General features: G+C 35.0%; 2 protein-coding genes across 3 annotated transcripts in view; one reads left to right on the forward strand and one right to left on the reverse strand.

Annotated features, from left to right (window-relative positions):
* Positions 1 to 25,761, reverse strand: part of LOC120353333 (nitric oxide synthase-like) — a 402,542-nt gene that overhangs the window by 26,894 nt on the left and 349,887 nt on the right. The gene's annotated exons all lie outside the window — the stretch shown is intronic.
* The window catches only part of LOC111044289 (cilia- and flagella-associated protein 299-like), a 53,214-nt gene continuing 36,811 nt past the window's right edge, over positions 9,359 to 25,761 (forward strand). Inside the window, exons 1-2 of one of the 2 annotated variants that reach the window (XM_022329386.2) lie at positions 9,359 to 9,574; positions 14,842 to 15,037. In XM_022329386.2, the coding sequence (XP_022185078.1) occupies positions 9,420 to 9,574; positions 14,842 to 15,037 (351 nt within the window). In that variant the 5' untranslated portion in view covers positions 9,359 to 9,419. Of the gene's footprint in view, positions 9,575 to 10,524; positions 10,741 to 14,841; positions 15,038 to 25,761 lie in introns of those variants that run through there. The other variant, XM_039436406.1, reaches the window with a different exon arrangement.

The raw sequence follows: 25,761 nt of genomic DNA on the forward strand, positions 1-25,761 counted from the left end.
GACCACACAAACGTAAACATAGGTAAGATCGATTATATGGTCCCAGAAGCCAGCAACAGTGCTTGAATGAGGAAGAATTCCGAGCAGAGACAAGTTGTCTCTAACCTCAAAGACCTTACTTACTCTGTTACAAACTCTCAATCTATCTCTCTCTTACAAACACATCAGGAGTGAACACTCTCAACGATCTTGAACCCTTCTTGTACTTCTAATCTCGCTCTGTCTTCTACACATACACACACACACTCTCTCTCTCCCTCTAATACGTCAGCTTATCACTTCCTCTTTCTCTCTCTCATTTGGTAGAGAGTTAGTGGGAAGAATACTTCGAATATTCTTTCCAAAGAATGGACATTCATATGTCCAAAGCTCCGCCAATTTATGTAGATGCATAACAATATTATCTATTTTATCTATAGTTATTACAAATTGTTTTTTTTTCATATTATATACAGCTCATTAATTATTTTCTTAATTTATATTTTGTAAATTCATTGATAATTTTGCTGTATTGTAAGCTATTGTATATAAGTGTATAAGCCAGTATATATTGTAATCTACATAAATAAAGTACTCAATCAATCAAACATTTTAGGAGTGAACAATCTCAACGATCTTGAACCCTTCTTGCACTTCTAATCTCGCTCTGTCTTCTACACATACACACACACTCTCTCTTTCTAATACGTCAGCTTATCACTTCCTCTTTCTCTCTCTCAGAAATCTGGGTACCTTCTCTCCATCACTCTCTCACGCACGCTCTCTCTCTTTCTTATACTTTAGCTACTCGCTTTCTCTTTCTCTCAGAAATCTGAGGACCTTCTATTCATCTCTCACACACACTCTCTCTCTCGGGGAAACCTCGTGAGCATTTCCGGAAGAGGAAGATTAACTGTTTGGGGCGTGTTTGTGAATGTTAAAGGCCTGGAATAAAGTCTTGGCCGAAATGGAAATGTCATAGCAGATGTTTATTTATAAGGCTCAAGGAGAGGCCGAATGGAGATTGCTGTGGGGAAAAAGAATTGGGGAACGTAGAATGTGGCTCACTTATGCCACAAATCTTGAGGATAAACATTGTATAAGCCTACATGGTATTTTCAAATTAGTGGTTTGTCATGACATCCTGAGAGTGTAGGCTTATAAGTATCTAATTATTTATCTATGATATTATAACAATTTTAGATTGAGAATACAGAGTTTGAATATGTTATGATCATAATTGATAAGCACATATTGGTAATTATCAAATCCTGTAGCTGGAAAACGTGAAGATGATTTTTTTATTGAGAAATCAAAGAGTTAAATATGGTTATATATTCATTATTGGTGACCATATATTTTGGTAATAGATATCAAGTCATTAAAATTGCAGCTGGAAACCGTGACGAATGATTAATGAATATAATGCCCGGTTTCTCAGTCGTTCCATAAACTGTTTATCCATTCAATAACTTTATTGAATCGATAAACATGAGAAATGCGTTTCTAGAACGCTCCCTAAACTTATTGAATCCTTAAATCTCTCGATAAACACTATATGCCTGGTTTCTCAGTCGTTCCATAAGCTGTTTATCCATTCAATAACTTTATTGAACCGATAAATATGAAAATTGCGTTTCTAGAACGTTCCTTAAACTTATTGAATCTATAAATCTATCGATAAACTATAGTGCCAAAATCCAGCCTATAAATATTTATGGAATGGATAAATTTCTCAAATTTAAATTTCTCAATTTTTCAAAAATCTGGTGTGGCGCACTCACACAACTTTCCTTGCCGTTATGAAAATTGATCACCTGACGCTAGTGTTCCCGCGCATCTCAAGTCTACTTGTAAACTCTAAGGTTCAACTTTACGAAATTTATATTGATTTTAAATTGGTAATCAATAATTCTGATGTAAAGTGGACTGTATTGAATAGAAAAGAAACAAGTGATATCTCTACAGAAACAAGTACATGCAATGAATATATAAAAGAACAACTCACCGAAAATCTGCAGAGTACCTAATGTAATATTTATATTATTGAGCTTACAACTCCCAGGTAAGGTATTCAGGTGTCCCCGAGGTAGGAGATGAATCAAGGATGGTGAAAAGGCAAGCTTAATTGTCATCTACTGTTGGTAAATTCGGCTTCCATCATATAACGTTGCACATATATTTCTGACGAGATATTTACAATGTCTTTAAAGACTATAGATCGGTGAACTTTCCAATCGAAAAATAATAGTTTAAAACTTTCAACTAAAGGGAGTTTGGCAAACACTCTTCCAAACGTAGGTTTATGGTGTACGATTTAACATTAACGAAAAAATAATAATTTGAAGAACGATTTTCTTCTGGAATGATCGACGAATAATAATTATCAATTCCCGACTCGAGGCAAGCTATTACAAAGCGAGACTGAACTGAAAGAAACAGCCTACCGGCTAGTGAGCGCGACGCACTCAAGTGAAAGAAATACGAACTGAACGAGGAGCGCGCGTCCAATTCAAAAACGAAAAATGAAAACTAGAGCTGGCTCCAACATCCCCCCCCGGCTGAAAAGCTATTTTCAGACAAGGCTAGAGAACAAAGAAACGAAAAAACAATGAATAAACGACGAAAGAAATAAAAATAAAACAAAACGAGAATAAAACAAAAAATGCAAAAGGAAAATTATTGAGTAGGCAACGGATACAACTTTGTAGCCGGCCTTTTGAAGCGACCATTGGCGCACCGCACCATAGCCACTCGAACGACACCGTCAGCACCGGGAAATACTTCCTCAATCACCCCCAGAGGCCATTTCAACGGTGCGACATTTGGTTGATCCACTAGGACGATTGTACCAACCGTGAGAGGGGTGGAATCCTTACACCATTTCACACGGGTTTGTAATTCATGTAAGTATTCTTTGCGCCAACGACTCCAGAAAGACTGAACCATTTGATTGACTAATTCAAACCGATCCAATCGATTCATTGGACGATCTTCCACATTTAACATAGGAAGGTACTTAAGAGGTGTCAAAGTGAGAAAATGAGCCGGTGTGAGGGCGAGGGGTTCACTCGGATCCGCGCTCATTTGACATAACGGGCGTGAGTTAAGTACAGCCTCAATTTGAACTAAGACAGTGTTCAATTCTTCGTAAGTCAACAACTGGTTACCAATAACTCGAAACAGGTGTGACTTTACTGATTTTATATTCGCCTCCCAAAGACCGCCGAAGTGAGGTGAACCTGGCGGGATGAAATTCCACTCAATGCTATGATCAGCAAGTTCATTCTGGAGCAGGTTTTGATATTCCTTGGAGTTCAGCATCCGTGACAATTTTATTAGCTCATCATAGGCGCCGACGAAGTTGGTACCATTATCGGAATACATGACCTTACAAGGACCTCGTCGAGCAAGGAAACGGCGAAAAGCTGATAAGAACATTTGGGTCGATAAGTCCGAAACTAATTCAATGTGAACGGCTTTAGTTGCCATACAGACAAAAAGACAAATGTACGATTTAAATATGAAAGGATTCCGACGCCTGGCCATGGTGATTCGAATGGGTCCACCATAATCAACTCCACATTGGACGAATGGTTTAGACGACAGAGTTCTACAGGCTGGCAGATTGCCCATTTTCGGCGGTGTAAGAGTGGGACGATAGTGAAAACACTTGTTACATTTTCGTACATGACTCCTTATAAGGACACGGGCTGATAAAATCCAATATTTTTGTCTCAAAATAGACGCCAATAAATGAGGTCCAGCGTGACAGTGCTTTTCATGAAAATAATCAATCAAAAGCGTGACCAATGGATCATTTTTCGGTAATATAATCGGATGACAGCTGTCATAATTCAACTCAGAATTTTGTAAACGTCCACCCACACGAATAATATCATGATCAAGAAAGGGTGACAGTTGTTGAAGATGAGAAGTACATTCTTTCCCAGCTTTCAATTCCAGTAATTCTTTCGAAAAATGAATTTTTTGTACGACTTTACACAAATGTTTTTCCGCCAAATCGAAATCTAATTCATGAGGTTTAGGCAATAGACGAAGTACTTTCAATATTAACACCATGATACGCAATAGACGTTGGTAGTTGGAACAACGAGCAATTAAAAGATGAATCGAATTAATAGATGAATTTTCCGACTGTACTACAGTGACAATTGAGTGAACCTTGACCTCAGGTAGACACTCTATAGGTTCCAGATCGACCTTGACGGGCCAATCACTCTCTTCTAACATTAGCCAAGAGGGGCCAGACCACCACAAATCATGATTAATTATTTCAGAAGGGGATAAACCTCTCGAAATGGGATCAGCTGGGTTTGAATTTCCTGCCACGTGTAACCAGTCGTTGATAGGACAGTCTTGAATTTTCGTAACTCGATTAGCGACGAAAGATTGCCATCTAGATGGACAGCCCCTGATCCAATGTAAGACAACAGTAGAATCCGATAATGCAACAACGCGAGTCACGTGACAACGAAGGCTCAAAACAGAGACAACAACCTGTATTAATTCAGCGAGCAAGAGCGCCGCGCATAATTCAAGCCTAGGTATGGATAAAGTCTTAGATGGCGCGACTTTTGATTTAGCGCACAACAATGTGATAGTTGCAGGTTGCATATCCATTTGAGATTTTATGTAGATCACACCACCATAACCTAAAGTCGATGCATCACAGAAACCAATGACAGTAATTTTCGAATCATTCATCACTCCTAAATGACGTGGTATGAAGAGATTGGACAATAAAGGGAACTCCTTCTGACATGTCTCCCATTGAAGCGCAATAGAGGGAGGTACTGAATCGTCCCAATCAAGACCAGCATTCCATAATTGTTTAATTAAACATTTAAGAAACAAAGTTAGGGGTGACAAGAGTCCCAAAGGATCGAAAATGCGTGCTACTACCGATAAAATGTGACGTTTGGTAGGAACAGACTGATTAGGATTCACTGAAAAACAAAACGAATCACTACCAGGTTGCCATTTCAAACCTAGGACAGCCAACAAATTTCCCATCTCGAAATCTTTAGACAAGGCCGATTTTTCATCTTCCGAGAAATCATTCATCAATTCAGGTGAATTGGAACTCCATTTAGTAAGTTCGAATCCGCCTCTCTCGAACAATTCTTTAGCCTGACTACAAAGACGATTTGCTTCACCTAAAGAAGACACACTTGTCACCAAATCATCCATAAACATGTCACTCGGAATACGAGCTTTAGCATCAGGGAAATTTTCACCTTCTTCTTGAACAAGTTGATGGACAGTTCTGAGAGCTAGAAACGGTGACTCACTCAGACCAAATACGACAGTTTTTAATTCAAAAATTTGTATGGGATCATTGGACGAAAATCTCCATAACAAACGCTGAAATTTGCGACACGATTCATCGACAAGAATCTGTCTATACATCTGCTTTATATCAGCAGTTACAGCGATAGAAAATAACCGAAAATTGACTAACAGAACGAAAATATCCGTTTGCAACTTGGGGCCGATATGAAGTATATCATTCAATGATACTCCAGTAGTAGTTTTCGCGCCTGCGTCAAAGACAATACGCAAAGGCGTTGATTGACTCTGAGTTTTGATTACAGCATGATGAGGTATAAAATAACCACTTTTATCACTCTGATTTTTTATCAATTCCATGTGTCCTTGTTTGAGATAATCCAAGAGGACATCGTGATACACTAAACGCATGTTTGGATCACGTGCCAGTCGTTTCTCCAAACTGATGAGTCGACGTTCTGACATAGCATAAGAATCACCAAGACAATCAGGGGATTTTGAAAACGATAATGAGACAACGAATCTACCCGAATTTTCACGACGAACGGACGATGCAAAATCCTTCTCGCATTCCAACTCATCAGCAGTGAGTTGTTTTCCTACATCTGGAACGCTTTCCACTTCCCAAAATTTTCGAACTAACTTATCCAACGGTGATGTTAGACAAGTCATCAAACACGTTGAATTTTCTGAAGATTGAGTTAAAATAGGGGCTCTACCCATCAAAATATAACCGAAAACACTTTCCAAGGCCATCAAATAATTCGAATCAATTTCCACACGACCATTTCGGAAAATATGGGGCACTAATTCAGCTCCTATAATAGCGTCAATTTCGCTGGGAATGTGATAACTTTCATCAGCAAGTCGAAGACCAAACAAATTTGATAATTTAGAATTATCAATTTTACTAGTGGGAAGCTGTTCCATGATTTTTTCGACAACTAATGGTTCAATGGAAAATTTAACACTAGAATCGAGTCGAGATTGAAGCGTGACAAAAGTACGACCAAAAACTGATTGCGAATTTCCGCCAAAACCATTCACAATTAATTGGAAAGGAGAAATCGATAGTTGCAATTTACGACAAAGTTTACGAGTAATGAAATGACTTTGACTAGCTGAATCAACTAAAACTCTTATTTTGTGCAATCTACCTCTCTTATCAGGTACCTCGACTTGAGCAGTTGATAGTAGAACACTATACGGTGCCGACTTCGAATCGATAGAACAACAGGTAATAGTATTATTTTCTACCTTTTTCGCATCCGAATTTGATGACGAATTTGAAGCATTTCCGAAATGTAAAAGCGAATTATGCTTCTGACTACATTCCTCGCAGTTGGAAGAAGTACAATCTTTACTACGATGGGCTGGCGAGAAACATTTCAAACAGCAACCCTTCTCCTTAACAAAACGAAAACGGTCCCAAGGTGATAACTGACGAAAAAGACGACAATTGATCAATTTATGATTTGTCATCGAACATTTCAGACATTCTGATATTTTTACCGGTGATTTGGTCACTTGCGAATTCGATTGAACAACCAACACTTTGGATTTTGGTATTGGTTTCACTACTGGCTTGCATTGTTTAGACGATTCGTCATGCGGTAACGATTTAATCTGCCTTTCGATGAATGAAACAAAATCAGTATATGTGGGATCATCCTTAGTATGAACTGAAGCTTCAAATGCCTTTCGAGAAACAGGATCTAAAATTTTCAACGCTTGGAACAGAAATATTGCATCAGATACATCTTCACCTCGTAGGCGTTTTAAAGCAGTAATTGAACCACAGAACTGATCGACTATAGAAACTAAACCTGCACGAGACTCAGATTTTAGACAATTGAATTCGAAAATTTGTTTCAAGTACACATTTGAGAGTGAGCGGGGGTCATTGAACCGCTTAATTAATGCATCCCAAATAATTTCATAATTATTAGCAATAGGTGGTAGATGACGTGAAATATTAGCCGCTTCTCCAGATAGTTTGGACACCAGATATTGGACCTTTTGTTGATTTGGAATCGATTTGTTGTCATGAATCATGCATTTAAACATTTCGTAGAATACCGCCCATTTTGATTGATCTCCGTCGAACACAGGAATTTCAATTTTCGGTAAAATATTAGACGAATCCTTATTGGAAGATACAGGTTGAGCCGGGGTAGAAACACTAGGTACAACCTGACTGCGTTTTTTCAATTCACTAGCAATTGCTTCCATATGTTCGAACATTTCCATATGTGAACTACTAAATTTGGGTACAAATTCCGGGTCTTTTTCCATTTCAAGCTCCTGTATTTCCATTTCAACAGCTTCATAATCCTGAACAGTTTTAAGAGTGGAACTATAGAGAATTAGAAATTGTTTAGCACTAGCTTCTTCTTTTAAAGCCTTTTTCGACAAATCGAAAGTACGTTGAATACGATAGAAATATTGCTCAAGTTTAGCTCGTTTGAGCTTTAACTTCTTTTCACTCATGATTGGATATTGGAAAGGTCTTAATGATTTTCATTTACTAATTTTCGAATAAAATTACGAATGCAACAATGAACGATTTTCATTGATGATTCAAGCAAGCAAAATGATAATGTTAGTACAAATTGAACAGAGAAAGCTCAATAGACGAAGCAAGCTAAGCGATAACGTTATCAGCATTGCAAAGTAACGGTTCCGATCGGACAATAGAGATAAGAGTGAACCAACTTGATCGGCTCAATTCATAATGTACAAACAGGTTTGAACCCTAGCATGCACAAACGATTTACAATAAAATTGGATAAGTGCTTGCCAAATATTTGAATAAAAAATAGCCAATAAAATCTGGCCTGGTGGACCAATGTAAACTCTAAGGTTCAACTTTAAGAAATTTATATTGATTTTAAATTGGTAATCAATAATTTTGATGTAAAGTGGACTGTATTGAATAGAAAAGAAACAAGTGATATCTCTACAGAAACAAGTACATGCAATGAATATATAAAAGAACAACTCACCGAAAATCTGCAGAGTACCTAATGTAATATTTATATTATTGAGCTTACAACTCCCAGGTAAGGTATTCAGGTGTCCCCGAGGTAGGAGATGAATCAAGGATGGTGAAAAGGCAAGCTTAATTGTCATCTACTGTTGGTAAATTCGGCTTCCATCATATAACGTTGCACATATATTTCTGACGAGATATTTACAATGTCTTTAAAGACTATAGATCGGTGAACTTTCCAATCGAAAAATAATAGTTTAAAACTTTCAACTAAAGGGAGTTTGGCAAACACTCTTCCAAACGTAGGTTTATGGTGTACGATTTAACATTAACGAAAAAATAATAATTTGAAGAACGATTTTCTTCTGGGAATGATCGACGAATAATAATTATCAATTCCCGACTCGAGGCAAGCTATTACAAAGCGAGACTGAACTGAAAGAAAAAGCCTACCGGCTAGTGAGCGCGACGCACTCAAGTGAAAGAAATACGAACTGAACGAGGAGCGCGCGTCCAATTCAAAAACGAAAAATGAAAACTAGAGCTGGCTCCAACAGTGTTTATGTTAAATACAATATAGCTGTCCATCATGAATCACATTTGATCGAAATTGTTCCTGCCGGATCCTTATATTGTAAGGAACTTACGTTCCAAATTTCAAGTCAATCCGTTAACGCACATACACTCATACACACACACACAACACACACACACACACACACACCACACACACACACACACACACACACACACACACACACACACACACAAATACCCAAAAACCACTTTTTTGGACTCAGGGGACCTTGAAACGTATAGAAATTCAGAAATTGGGGTACTTTAATTTTTTTCGTAAAGCAATACTTTCCTTACCTAATAGGGCAAGGAAAGTAAAAATTTCAGAAAGAATAAGCTAAATCGGGTATCATCATTGCGTTGGTAGTTACTGAAAATGCATTTGCATTGTAAATAAAAAAAAAGATAAATCTGTCCTTCAAATTCTGATTTAATAACAATATCTGAACCATTAATGATTTGGGATTTTAACTTTTATTCATTGCTTATATCTATTATAGATTTTTGAACTGGAAACCTAACCCTTTTCGCTCCTTGGAAATAAATTCGATGTGGGAAAATGGTGTTCGGAGGATCACCACAGGTAGAAGCGGACCGTTATTTGATTCCATTCCCCACCTATGACGATTACCTTGATTCTTTGGTGACGCCGATTGACTTGTTTTATGGCAGAAGTATTTTCATAGCAAGATGTGTCGCTCAACTTGGTTACAGGTAATAGCAATCACCTAAAACTGGGATAGTTCTCATAAAAGTAAATTTTATATATTTATCATAATACCTCAGACCTTACTAATAAACTATAATACTGTGAACTATACTACTATGATATTATCCTCCTTATCATTATTTATGGTTCTACTAATTTAGAATGGGAGAGAACTTCATGAAATCGATTGAAGAAATATTATACCTCATCAAAAAATGAAAATCATTCGAGTAGTTTTCATAATCATGCAAAATCTTTCATCTCAAAATAATTTCCACTGTGGAAACAAGTACTTTGGGGTTATCCAAAGCCGTCAGAACCAAATAAATCAACTAATACACTAATGAACCTTTTCAACAACTAAAATTGAATTGAACTACATAGATTCAATAGTATTTCAATTTATAGAGGAGTAGGCTCCTCTAAGCCAAGGATGAGATAGTTTTGTGGAGTCCGATTATGGAACATGACTATAATAGATAACAATGTCAAGACAGATTTCAGTCAAAATCTAAGGTTCTAATCCGTAAATTTGCCAAACTTTACTCAATCCGCTTAGGACAGACCGTAAGAATATTTTTGTAGTTCTAAAAATCTGAGAATCAGAACTGAAAATCACGGTCGAAGGATTCTAACAATCAGCATTAAGATGAATCAGTCAAATAGATACAAGGATGAGGGGTGGAAATTGAAAGACGGGTTTAATAAAACTAGATCATTCTCTAAAGTGATGTAACTTGATCTTTATGAACACAATAAAGTACCTAGTTTCAAATACAGTACATAAGGAAAATGTTGTTATCATATTCTGAATCCCCTATTAGTCGAGACTGCATCTCAAAATAGGTCACGTACAGTGATGAGGATAAATTACTACGATCAAATTTCTGAACCAATACCATCTGAGCCATTAATGATTTGGGATTTTAACTTTTATTCATTGCTTATCTTTTATAGATTTTTGAACTAGAAACCTAACGCTTTTCGCTCCTTGGAAATAAATTTGATGTGGTAAAATGGTGTTCGGAGGGTCACCACAGGTAGAAGCAGACCGTTATTTAATTCCATTCCCAACCTATGACGACTACCTTGATTCTTTGGTGACGCCGATTGACTTGTTTTATGGCAGAAGTATTTTCATAGCAAGATGTGTCGCTCAACTTGGTTACAGGTAATAGCAATCACCTAAAACTGGGATAGTTCTCATAAAAGTAAATTTTATATATTTATCATAATACCTCAGACCTTACTAATAAACTATAATACTGTGAACTATACTACTATGATATTATCCTCCTTATCATTATTTATGGTTCTACTAATTTAGAATGGGAGAGAACTTCATGAAATCGATTGAAGAAATATTATACCTCATCAAAAAATGAAAATCATTCGAGTAGTTTTCATAATCATGCAAAATCTTTCATCTCAAAATAATTTCCACTGTGGAAACAAGTACTTTGGGGTTATCCAAAGCCGTCAGAACCAAATAAATCAACTAATACACTAATGAACCTTTTCAACAACTAAAATTGAATTGAACTACATAGATTCAATAGTATTTCAATTTATAGAGGAGTAGGCTCCTCTAAGCCAAGGATGAGATAGTTTTGTGGAGTCCGATTATGGAACATGACTATAATAGATAACAATGTCAAGACAGATTTCAGTCAAAATCTAAGGTTCTAATCCGTAAATTTGCCAAACTTTACTCAATCCGCTTAGGACAGACCGTAAGAATATTTTTGTAGTTCTAAAAATCTGAGAATCAGAACTGAAAATCACGGTCGAAGGATTCTAACAATCAGCATTAAGATGAATCAGTCAAATAGATACAAGGATGAGGGGTGGAAATTGAAAGACGGGTTTAATAAAACTAGATCATTCTCTAAAGTGATGTAACCTGATCTTTATGAACACAATAAAGTACCTAGTTTCAAATACAGTACATAACGAAAATGTTGTTATCATATTCTGAATCCCCTATTAGTTGAGACTGCATCTCAAAATAGGTCACGTACAGTGATGAGGATAAATTACTACGATCAAATTTCTGAACCAATACCATCTAAGCCATAAATTTTCTCAATTTCTTAATCTGCGTAACATTTATAGTCGCTATATACATTGAAACAACCGATTATCACAATATTTTTCAAATTACACTATATTTCCCATAGAAATTACTCGAAAAATAATCTGTTTTTGATCTAGGAGAGCAGCATTCTATCATTTTTCAACAAGATATATGATAGTATTTGTGAACCTCTATGATGAGAATTGATTTTATAGGTCACACTGCAACCTGATAGCCATCCATTTCACACACTAGAAAATATTGTCAGACTTGTTCAATCACTGTCTATATATGGAGGATATTGAATTTTATACGACAAGGAAAACAACATCCAATTTATTCGTTCTGAAAAATGATCCTAAAGTAACTATATGGAAACTGTGTAGTGGGATTTGTTGTTGATGAACAAAGTGGGTAACAAATCATACCATGAAAACTAAACAGGAAAAAGAAAAGCTATCAATTTTTGAAGTTGGTAACAAACTGAAGCTGGAGGTCTTGGAATAAGAGCTACTCAAATACACTGCAGCTTTATATTAGTGAAATGTCGACGCGTATATAAGATCACAGTTGGTGTAAGGCTTGCTACACACATCGAGTTTTGTTCGTACGAGATTTTGCCGTCCTTATAAATTCTATTAGATTAAACAGATGATTTCAAACAGATGATGTTTGTCAAGTTCAAGATGTTTGATAGATGTTTGTCTGATAGTTCAAGATGTTTGATAGATGTTTGTCTGATAGAATTTATAAGGACGGTAAAATATTGTACGATAAAATCGTTGTGTGTAACAGGCTTAAGAGGTTTTCCAAACTAGAGCGAACTAGATATGATTCTAAATCACTTCTATCGCCAATGAACATGAATTCTACTATTCAAATTCATATAGAGGTTCTTCAAACTAGAGCAAACTAAAAACAATTCTATATCTCTTCTATCACTTATGAAATCTATCCAAAGAAAGCCATTAATACATATGATAAATTTGGGCATACTGCGGTTATACATTTTTGGATATAATGTATGCTAGATAAGGTTATAGATGATTTAATGAGAGGGTTCAAAACCTTGACATTCAATGACGAAGCTAGAAAATAACAGTCTATTATCACTATCACTATCCATCATGAGTTTTATGAGTGGAATCTATCAACACATAGTAAATAGGGGCACATTGCGGCTCTAAATTTGTAAAATGTAGATGCAATATGAGATCATAGACGATATGAGAGGCTTAAAATCACGATCACGTCCCATCGGTTGCTTGTCTGACCATAAACAAGCAACCGATGGGACGTGATCGTGATTTTAAGCCTCTCATATCGTCTATGATCTCATATTGCATCTACATTTTACAAATTTAGAGCCGCAATGTGCCCCTATTTACTATGTGTTGATAGATTCCACTCATAAAACTCATGATGGATAGTGATAGTGATAATAGACTGTTATTTTCTAGCTTCGTCATTGAATGTCAAGGTTTTGAACCCTCTCATTAAATCATCTATAACCTTATCTAGCATACATTATATCCAAATGTATAACCGCAGTATGCCCAAATTTATCATATGTATTAATGGCTTTCTTTGGATAGATTTCATAGGTGATAGAAGAGATATAGAATTGTTTTTAGTTTGCTCTAGTTTGAAGAACCTCTATATGAATTTGAATAGTAGAATTCATGTTCATTGGCGATAGAAGTGATTTAGAATCATATCTAGTTCGCTCTAGTTTGGAAAACCTCTTGAGTTAGTTACACACATCGATTTTTATCGTACAATATTTTACCGTCCTTATAAATTCTATCAGACAAACATCTATCAAACATCTTGAACTATCAGACAAACATCTATCAAACATCTTGAACTTGACAAACATCATCTGTTTGAAATCATCTGTTCAATCTAATAAAATTTATAAGGACGGCAAAATCTCGTACGAACAAATCCCCATGTGGTTTTCCTTGACTGAACTTGAATTATTGATTATATTACTCAACTCCAGTTTCACTTCACTCTCAATTAGAAAATTTATCGCAGAAAGTTGGAATTCTGAAAGATGATATCAGTAGCGAAATTCCAAAGATTGATTATCCCAGTACCTCAACATCACTGCCTGTAGAGAATGCCTCTTTCTCCTTTCTCGAGGTAGAATCCAAGAAATGACTCGACAAAATCCTATCATGAATCCTGGTAGAATAAGTCAGTCACTCTCTTTCTTCGAATGATAACTTTGCATTTTCCTTGGGGTAGTCCCAAGCTGATTTTCACATTGACTATCTATTGAATAAAATATGATCTGTACCATCAAATTGGTAGGCTTCCAAGACCATATATTTCTAATATTCAAGGAAGCTCCGTACGAGAATATATTAATATGATGTGAGAATAGATATAGTTACAAGTGAGTATTATATTCATATCTGTTGAATGGAAAAGGTTAGATTCGAGCAACTCATAGTTTGGCAACATGTCAAAAGTGACCAAGCTGCAGACCACATAGGATCTACCCTGAACTCTCTTCCACTATCATTGACTACCACACAGTTGCAGTTCTACCATGCATTTTCTCTCACTATTATTGTAATATTACATCAATATTGAATGTTTAAGGAAACAGTTGATCTATATAAGCACTAAAATAATGAACCTTATTCCGGACCACTTCCTCATAGAATCTAAGATTAGTAGAAAAACTTAACTATAAATAAAAACCTGGACATACAGTAACTTTTCATTTCATATCGACGTATGAATCTCGGGATTTCTGCTCAAACTACTGTTTGCAAAGCCAATTCTTTTAGATTCATTTTTTGAAAGTGGACTGACAATTTTTGCACATTTTTTCTTTTTTTCCTACTTTCTTCTCCAATACTTCCCTTTTCTTCTCCTCTTCACCCTTCATTCCTTACTTTTATACCCTCTACCTGCCTATTACGTGGGAAACCATAGTTGGCTAGGTATTTTTCCTCCTCCCTTTCTTTTCAGCACACCCCGTCATGAAGTCTGTTTTTGTATGTATTAGAATTTTATTTTTGATTGTGATTTGATTTCTTTTATGTATATTGTATTGTGTTCATCTTAATAAAATTGATTGATAGATTTGCTACCCCACAGTCTGCAGATCTACCAAGCATTTCTCGATCTTACTATTATTGATCACATTACAGACATGTAATCTTTGATTTGTTGAAGGGCTCGCGGCCAAGTGCTAACAAGGGAGGAGTTCGCGGGAAGGGCGGCAGCCGCCCGGGCCCTAGACAACCCTCCGCGACAGGACCAGGTGACCACCTCCTCTCTGCTGCCCTTGACTCAGCTGTCAGTCAATGTCGAGCCCTTACTGCTGGCCCTTTCCCAGAGGGAGGTCGCTAACCGACGTAGCATTGTCAACGTGAGTATTAGTACACCTATTTTCGTTAGTATAGAGTGGAAATAGTATAGAGTTGGAGTGGGCCTTTTGATAGAGTAATAGTATAAAATTGTAATGGTAATGGTTTAGAGTAACTAGATGGTATACAATGGAAGTTGAAAGAGAGTAAAACGTATCGAGCGTATTTTCTAAACCAATATTTTCCAAACAAATTAATATACTGTACCATAAACTCAGATCGCTATTGATAGAGGATATTCTATCTATGCTCGGCAACATTTTCTACTAGTAGTTCTGTGAACAGTAGACCTCACGCAGTATTCTCATCCACAAGTACCTGATTGAAACTATAGACCCTATGGAAATACAGCAATAATAATGGCTTATCCACACATCTGTGTAATCACTTGTTAGCTGATTTATGATGAATAATTCTATAGTCTGATTTTCACTCTAATATTTGCGTATGAAGGAGGCTCCTTTTTCCTTTCATATTATCCTTGAAATGCGAAATTTCCAAAAACCTTGTATATACGTCGACGCGCAATTTAAAAAGGAACATACCTGTCAAATTTCATGGAAATCTATTACCGCGTTTCGCCGTAAATGCGCAACATATAAACATTTTAACATTTAAACATTTAAACATTTAAACATTCGAACATTCAAACATTCAAACATTCAAACATTCAAACATTCAAACATTCAAACATTCAAACATTCAAACATTCAAACATTCAAACATTCAAACATTCAAACATTCAAACATTTAAGCATTCAAGCATTCAAACATTCAAACATTCAAACATACAAACATACAAACATTCAAACATTTAAACATTCAAACATTCAAACATTCAACATTCAAACATTTAATCATTTGAACATTTAAACATTCAAACATTCAAACATTCAAACATCTAAACATTTAAACATTAAGAGAAATGCCAAACCGTCGACTTGAATCTCAGACCTCACTTCGCTCGGTCAATTATACCCAGAAAAAGGTATAGAAATGAGAAAGTTGCAAAAATTGTAAATCAGATCTAGTTCTTATGTATTTTTGATAATTTTGATGTGAATTGAGTGAGTTTTTTGTCTCACTATATGCATATAATATTATTGAATAATTATTTTTTCATAGTTGACAGACTTGGGCTGCACGTAAACAGACATCAACTGGGGACAGTTAAACAACTAAAATTGAAGGAACTTTAATTTTTTGAGTTAGTTGCTAGTCGCGATGCTATCAGTACAGTATGAACAAGACATTGAACTTTGTATTTCGTGAAAGAGCAACTAGAGTTTGCGTTGCGTTCAGAACCTCAAGTTTATAATAATTATAGTTCATAATAATGAATAGTTTCCTAAAATGAAAGAGTTATGAATTGTATAAGAATACAATTGTCTCTCTCGGTATGTGTCTATAGAATAACTCAATACTCGATATAGGAAGACTAGCGGTAGATTGACAATGTTAATAGAATAGAATAGAATGACTGCTTTTTTTATACCTAATCGTAGGTATACCTAATCCGTAAACCTGATCGTACCTTTATTTTTATTAATCGTAGAATTGTTCAGATATATAGATGGAATTAAATAGAGAATGCATTTATTCAAATGCTAATTAATATATAATTATTATTTAACGAAAATCCCAAATAAATGCTGCTAATCACCCCGAAGACCTCTGCTACTGCAGACATTGACAACAGGGTTAACAGCTAGATGGAAATTCGATGAGAACTACTATCCAAAAATTAGTTGCCAGCCCGGGAATCGAACCCGGTACCTCCCAGTTGCTACCACTAATTTTTGGATAGTAGTTCTCATCGAATTTCCATCTAGCTGTTAATGTTGTCAATGTCTGCAGTAGCAGAGGTCAATGTTGTCAATGTCTGCAGTAGCAGAGGTCTTCGGGGTGATTTGCAGCATTTATTTGGGATTTTCGTTAAATAATAATTAGCATTTGAATAAATGCATTCTCTATTTAATCCCATCTGTAACCGGTTGGCCGCTGTGGCTTTGTATAAAATGAGCGCTGCTATCCAGAGATTGTCAGTTTGGTGTAAGGGTAAGCATTCCTGACTAGCAATTGGGTGGTACCGGGTTCGATTCCCGGGCTGGCAACTAATTTTTGGATAGTAGTTCTCATCGAATTTCCATCTAGCTGTTAACCCTGTTGTCAATGTCTGCAGTAGCAGAGGTCTTCGGGGTGATTTGCAGCATTTATTTGGGATTTTCGTTAAATAATAATTAGATCAGATATATTTCAAATTTTAGTTGATCAAACTACTAGAACCGCCTTCACATAGGAGAAACTGAACTTCTTCTACACTCTTATACTTTCTCATCAGCATATTCATATTCTTCGTGCTCCTCACCTCAAGTCCTCCCGCTGAAGTGTCTGAGGACAGATTTCCAAACTCAATCAAATACTCCACTCGATCACTGCGTGTTTGTCTTTTCTCTTGTGAGATTTCTCTATCGAAATTGTCGCAAGGTGCAGCCGGAAGAAGCAGCCACAACACAAGCAGCCACTCCTGTTGCGTGTGAGCTCTCATCAAATAGCGCACGCACACACACACACACACACACACGGACGTATGTAAACAACATCAACACCTCAGCACCTCTCAAGCAGATTACGAGTTACGGCGCTGTAGTGCGTTCCCACACTCCACTTGATCCGTGTGTTGTCGTCATCCGAAGGTTGCTGTTGAGAAGAAGAGGTTAGAATTGGAATAGAGAAGGCGGAAGTAGAGGAAGAGGAGAAGTGGGAGGTGGAGGAGGAGAAGGAGTTGGAGTTGGAGAGGAAAGGTGGAAAGGTGTACGTGGAAGAAGAGAAGGAGGAATATGAGTAGATGAGTGAAGACGTGTAGAGGAAAAGGAGAAGAAGGAAGAAGAATTGATTGATTGATTGATTGATTGAGTACTTTATTTATGTAGATTACAATATATACTGGCTTATACACTTATATACAATAGCTTACAATACAGCAAAATTATAGATGAATTACATAATATAGACTAAGAAAATAATTATTGAACTGTATATGATATGAAAAGAAATTTGTAATATAATAACTATAGCTAATAATCATATGTTATGCATCTACATAAATTGGCGGAGCTTTTATGTCCATTCTTCGGAAAGAATATTAAAAATATCCTCCCCATTAAATCTCTACCAAAGAAGTGGGACGAGTCAAGGAAGAAGAAGAAGACGATAAGTCTTCATAAGCTGTTTGTAACAGTTGTGCCTAGTTGAAAGTTGTGTGTATATTTTTGGCTTCAACATTTTCTGAAATAACTTAATTTATTCAAAGTGCGGTGATATTAAGTGCAAAATTTGACTATTTTAAACATTCTAAATTCAAAATTTCTAGCTAATATATATTCTTGGACAGAACTTTGAACTTTAAATTTCCTCAGTAAGAACATAACCTATTTTTTCGGACATTTCATTATTTATCAAAATTTGGGAACAGAATAGTTTTGGGCTATGCCTGTTGCTCTATCCCGATCATATTCATATAATATGAACATATTCATGATTTGTAATTATATAAGAATAATGAGGAGGTGAGAAGGTGGAGGATGAGGTTAAGGATAAGAAAAACATGCTGGAAGAGGAATAGGAAGATAAGAAGGGGAAGGGCAACGAGGAGAAAAAGAGGAGGATGAGGAGGAGAAAAAGGATGTGGAGGAATTGGAGGAGGAGCAGCGGTAGAAAAGGAAAGAGGAGAAGTACAGAGTGATGAGAAAGAGAGTTAAAAGTGAAGTAAAATCAGGAGTAAGAGAAAGCGTAAGTAAGTAGTGAGAGTAAGAGTAGGACGAAGAAAAGGAATGATGATAGAGGAAAAGATAGAATAAAGAAGAGTCGATGATAAGTAGATGGGAAGGGGAAAGGAGAGGATTGGGATTGATTGAGTACTTTATTTATGTAGATTACAATTTATACTGGCTTATACACTTATATACAATAGCTTACAATACAGCAAAATTATAGATGAATTTACATAATATAGACTAAGAAAATAATTATTGAACTGTATATGATATGAAAAAGCAATTTGTAATATAATAACTATAGATAATAATTATATTGTTATGCATCTACATAAATTGGCGGAGCTTTGGACATATCAATGTCCATTCTTCGGAAAGAATATTAAAAATATCCTCCCCTCTAACTCTCTACCAAAAGGAGGAAGTGGAGGAGAAGGAAAAAAATAAGAGAAACGGATGGAGTATTGGTAGAGGAGGAGGAGGATGAATAGTGGAAGAAGATATATGAGGAGGAGACAGAAGAAGGAATATGAGGAGGAGACAGAAGAAGGAATATGAGAATGAGGACAAGAGGAAGGTGAGAGGAAAGGAATGAGAGAAAGGAGGATAAGAGGAAATCATTCATAATGATATGAGATTCATCATAAGATAAAGGATTCAAATGAATTGGTTTATGTGAAGGAAAGATGTACAAACCACTGCAAGGTTTCCTCATAGAGTGCTCAATCGAATTCCGACACGTTCCTCTGGTGGCATTCTCCTTCATTTATTCACTCACCTTTCTTCTTTCTTTTCAACGCTCTTCCTTTCCTGTTTTTTCTTCTCCTTCTCTTTCCTCTTCTTTCTGTAGATCTACTTTTTGGTCTCCCTCCATCTCAATTCCTTTCTTAGTTCACCTCGAAGCATCTTTTTCCATCAGCCTGTTGCTTCTCCCTCTCAATCCTCTTCCTCTCTCACGCTCGACCCCTTCCCATCACATCCTCCTCCTCGCACTATCCTATCTGCTGTTCTCTCAGCAAGGCTGTGAGCCTCTACGAGGTTATCCTAGGCCTGGAACCGCGCATATAACCAACCTACTCTATTGGTGCACATTCTGAAAACAAGATTGTTCACACGTATGGGATCAGGCTGGTGCTTCCTTCCAGTAAATGCTTCCAGCTGGAGAGCAGATCTCTGTGTAAGTATTGGAGATTGTCCAGCTGGTTCCAGGATTATTCTCAAGTTGGAGAAAGCGAAGAGGATAGGGAGAGAGAGAGAGTTCAAAAAATCAACAAAGATACTCTTCGTATCTGAAATCTTTCTTTGCTTCCACGCAGAGTATCAGTGTATCAACCTACAATACTGAGGTTATGGAGCAAATTTCAGAACTACTATAGTCTATATACCATACTAAAAACATTATTATTCCACATAATTAGTTCCTATTATAATCCAGTCACTTAATATTGATTGAGAACATGAAGCTTACCTACAAACTGATGTCTATTCAATGAGCACGAATAGTCTCCTAGACCAGACTACTTTGAATATAATTATGTTTCACATAGCATCTTCGCATAAAATTGTCAAGTTATACAGATTTGTAGATTATATCTATATATAAAAGCGAAATGGCACTCACTCACTGACTGACTGACTCACTCACTCACTCGCAGAACTAAAAATCTACCGGACCATGAACGTTCAAATTTGGTAGGTATGTTCAGTTGGCCCTTTAGAGGCGCACTAAGAACGGATTTAGCAATATTTTAACTCTAAGGGTGGTTTTTAAGGGTTTAAAGTTTGTCTTTTAGCATGTATGTTCTTCTTATTCTCTTAATTTATAATTGAAAAATGTCCATACCATATGTTGATATAGAACTATAATCTAGAGAGAGTACCTCTTCGAAACAGTTGTTAACTGGTAACTAAATTAATATTTTTGTCAGGTTGGCATTAAGTTGAGTTGACTTTGTTAGGTTGGCACCAAGTTGTATATTGAAATGCATTTATCGCGGAAAAAATGATTGGGCACTGCTACTTCAATCAGAGCTATTCCTGGGAATATTATATTACTAGCCTTCAGGCTCGCTTCGCTCGCCATATCCGTTTAGCCAGACGTTTAGTCTGGACCCCCGACTGGATCGTCCTAACATATGATAAAAATGCTCAAATGAAAAATGCAGGCGAGCGAAGCGAGCCTGCTGATCTCATTCTCGGACGATCCCGTCGGGCGGAGCCCCCTGGCTAGACGGATATGGCGAGCGAAGCGAGCCTGACGGCTAGTATAATATATTATACGATCTACATTGAATATATATGAAGAGATTCTCTGTACTTTTTGTACAAACCAACACATGAATCAGTCAGGAAAATAATCATCAACAATATCCCATTAAATAAGAAAACTAAAAAATTGTCAAAACCACAAATTTTATTAAAAGTGGAAAAACTGGTTTCGGTTGTTGAACAATCATCAATGTCTGGTAACCTAGAACTAGAAACAAAAGCAGCAGACCGCTATTGGTGAAGGACATGAACGCCTGCCATTGGTCTAGACACTCTCCTCCCACTTAACGTTGCATAGAATCAAAATGGCGGTTCAAGCTACAGACTCGCCATGATAACCAAATTTACTTGCAAAATGAAAATGAAACAAGAGAAAACAAGCGAAAAATAACTAAACGAATAATAAAATAAAAAAATGTGACAAAAAAGAACAATCTCCCATATTGAAGAAATTTCTAAATCTGTGGGAATCTAATATTGGAGAGCTAGTTTCACTCCTGTTTTGACAGGTTTTCGATAGTGCTGAGATAATTCTGATTGTCCTTGAATCAGATAAAGATTCTAATGGAGAATAGTTGGAAGGGGAATTTCCGTAATAAAACTGATTCCTTATCATGTTTTCAATCCCAATCGCGTTCATTACAATGATGAGACTCCACTATGATTATTCTCAACCAATTACAATTTCATTTCCAGTATAGGGATTGTTGAAGACAAGAAATCATCTGATAATTCAATGACCACCCACTTCGTATAGCACTGTACTCATAGAATTAGTTTTCTGGAAAATCAAGAAAAACAGAGAGTTGACTTGTTTACCAGAAGTCGGAATCACTCAAGTTTTAAAAGGGGTTTCCAAACTCAATCATAAGGGAATTGACAATGTCTACCAAGAAACTTTTCCATCAGTTACTCTGTTATCCAGGAGAACACGACTCTGATTGCTAAGTTTTAAATCTTCGAATTCTCTTTCAATTGATTAATTCTATGATCGTTCAATCAAATATAATCAGAATGATCTGAAAACAAAGCTTATCAAATTTTTTCAACAAATAATCATTTATTATTGAATCAGAAAAGAAACTGTAAGAAACAAGGAACAACCAATATAAAAAGTTATATTCTTTCTTATTTTGATCAATTCAATTCAATTCTTTTTATCTGCCATCAATACAATTTACAATAAATTATTCAAGAAATTCATAGAAATAAAAATAAAACATAGCTCACAATCAAAACAAAAATTATAAATTAAATATGTTTAGATCAAAATCTATTCATTAAGGCAACAACCCAGCAAGGAAAATCCTGTCCGCTGGGCGTGAGCATCAGTTCAATATTATTATATCAAATATTATTTTATTATTATAAATAAAAATAAATATGGCAAAATTTTAGAATCACGTAAGTAAACAAAAAAAAATAAGGTTGAAAAAAATGTATATTATAAAATATTATCGAGAGTAAAGAAAAATGTCTCAATTATCCATTTATTTATCTGTGCCCCATGTCTATCCTCAGTTAAAAATTGCATACCATTTGGGATTAAATTAATTAATTTTGTGCTTAAATAATTAATTGTCGACGTAATATTGTTAGGTTAGTGTGATTTATGTTGAATAAATTATGAAAATTTAACCTGAAATTGAATGTGGCTTGATTATTCCTTATTGTAAATTTATCTTTATTTTTTCTTATGTGGTAGAGAATTTTTTTAATATATAGTTGGCGTATGGTCATTACCTTGAATTCATCAAATGTGTCCCTGCTTGGATGAATTCTTGGTCTATTCAGAATAGTCTTTATTATCATTTTTTGAATGACAAAAATCCTATTTATTATGTGATCATAAGTTCCCCCCCATACTCCTAACGCATATTGCAGAATTGACTGAACGTATCCATGATAAATTAGTTTTAACTCCTGTATATTTAATAATTTACGGATTTTGTTAAATATATAAGATATAAATTTTAGCCTTTTACAAATGAATTCTATATGCACGTCCCACTTGAGATGACAGTCTACCATAATCCCCTTTTCCTGTTTTAGTTTCGGGCAAGCACATTCTCCCCACGTCTCCGATTCGTGTGTATTTTAAGTACAATTTCCTCTGGTGGTTGTCCAATCACAGTGGGAGAAAAAGCAACATATTTAGTCTTAGTAGTATTCATACTCTAATTAACCAATTATGATGTTTTTAAGTAGTTTTTTCACTGCCCAAACAGGTTTTTCTGTAACCTTTAGGATTATTTTCCATAAAGATTTGATTTTTTGTAATGTTCTTCAGGGTTTGATTGCGATTTTTCAGTTATATGATAATTATTCCAGTAACTATGGTAATTTCATGCTCTGTATGCATTGTAAAAATAGAAAATAAATTGATTTGATTGATTGAATTGGTTGGTGATGAATACGGTTGGTAATACCGTATCAACACTCTAAACTATTCAAGGATTTCATCATGAAAACTCAAAACTATGTTTATCCTTCTGAATTCTGAAATCTGGAATTGAATAAATATGCTGATAAAAAACGTATACATTTTTTTATCAATTTCAATTTCATTTATTGCCAATTAGAATATTCAAAAACATATTACAAAATCGTTATAATATGACATATCATTAAAAAAATATAAATAAATAAGCATAATTACTCATAAATATACTTGAATAAAATTAAAATAAAATATAAAATCTAGGCATCACCAGCAAAAAGAAAATCTTTGCCGCTGATGAGAGTTGCAAAACTGTATAAGTTATTTTTTAGCTATATATTTTTTCATCAATTTCAATCTCATTTATTGCCAATTAGAATATTCAAAACCTTTACAATATGACATATCATTAAAAATATAAATAAATAAGCATAATTACTCATACATGAATATTACATGTCACGTGGTAATTTGAAACCACCAAATATTTCTAAATGAGCCAATAAAATGTAATAGAACTATAAAATTAGAAAGAAGGTTAGACCTATCTAAGAGTAAATCAACTCAAATCAAGTATTATTAGTGATTAGGAGTAATAGCAATTATCAACAACGATAAGAAAACATGTATTATTGTGATTTAATAATTATGAGAACACATTGGTAAGATCAAAAATTATAAAGCGGCATAATTATTATTGGCGGATTACAAAAAAAAAAATAAAATAAAATGCATGAACATTGAGGTTAGAGTTACTTGTTTACGTTTTGAAAAGAATTAGTCGATCTTGGATAAATCGATAATTATCCGAACCAATACTGAACGAATCAGCTGATTATTCGATCAACCCATATGACCGGTTGAATCATATAAAATTCACTCATAAAGAATATATTATGTATACTAAAGGAAGTCGATGTGTAGAATTACAAACAACTATTATTTCTATACAAATATTTATTACAATCCAAAAAAGCATGATAAATCAAGAGTATAAAAACTCATATAAAAACAAAATGTATTATCTATTAAAATCATATGTTACGATTTATTATGAATTCAATTTAAGATAAATACCCCATATATCTGTATAAAAACTTCTTTTATTTAATTTTTTCTATTATAAAGCCGAGGAAGCCCTGATTCCCAAGGCAACCAATTGTATTGAGTCTATTAAATTGAAGGCCAATCAGAAAGTAGCTTATAGAATTATTCTAGGAAGAAGCAAATTTTTCTGAAAACCTCTTTCTTCTGTCTTAAGATCCCAACCCGAGAGGATGCACATGGAGTCTAGGGTCTTTTCTTATTCCTTTTAAAAATTTTTTAATGAATTATTAAGCCAAACCCTTTTTTAAATGTAATGTATGTTTGTTGAATGTAAATTGTTTGTGAACTCAGTGCTGTCAAAGAGTTCGTAATTGTAAAGATTCCCATAAAAATAGCTTTAATTCGAAAGAAACTTATAAAAATCTGGATTACACGTTAGCCCAGCAGTGACGAAAAGGAGCCTACCTAATTAATTATTGGAAATAATTAATTCAATCCACGAGAACATCCAGAACTTCAGTCAGTGAGTGATAAGTCAAACCAAATGAGCTCATTTGTCTACGTTCAGTGGGGTAATAATTAATAAAAAAGCGCTATTCCAATTAATTAGAATAAAAATAGAAAGTCACCACGTGTTGAACAATATCACATAGTTCACAGGAACATTTTATAAATTTATTTATTATATGTAGGAAGCTTACTTCCATGCACCGCCCGAATTCATATTAAAAGCCCTGAGATCTCATGTTTGAATATTAATTTATTAATATTAATTTTGTTTATTGAACAAAACATATCATATCAACTTATAGACCGAACAGGTTTTTATTGGTAGAAATTTGTATTGATTGGAAGTCTAAGTACCAGTATTAAATATAATATATTTATGAATTTGAAATTCATTATTGTGAATATTAGCAAAGCCTGTGATAATTATTCAGATTTTAAAAGTAGATTATTTAAGTGAATTATAGTTATATCGAATATTTTATGCACATCTTTTTTATGGGAATATATTTTGTGTTTTATGTCAGCATACAAACTTATAGAATTTTTTATTATATCCCAACTCATCTCGTGTTATATAGTTTGAGCTGTTTTGGTACCAACAAATATTTAGCAGCACTTAAAATCATAGAATCAAATAATATTAACCTTATTCAGAGCACTCGATATTTATCATCCTTTGATGATA

The sequence above is a fragment of the Nilaparvata lugens genome, chromosome 10 (genome assembly GCF_014356525.2).
Source record: "Nilaparvata lugens isolate BPH chromosome 10, ASM1435652v1, whole genome shotgun sequence".
Classification (NCBI taxonomy): domain Eukaryota; kingdom Metazoa; phylum Arthropoda; class Insecta; order Hemiptera; family Delphacidae; genus Nilaparvata; species Nilaparvata lugens.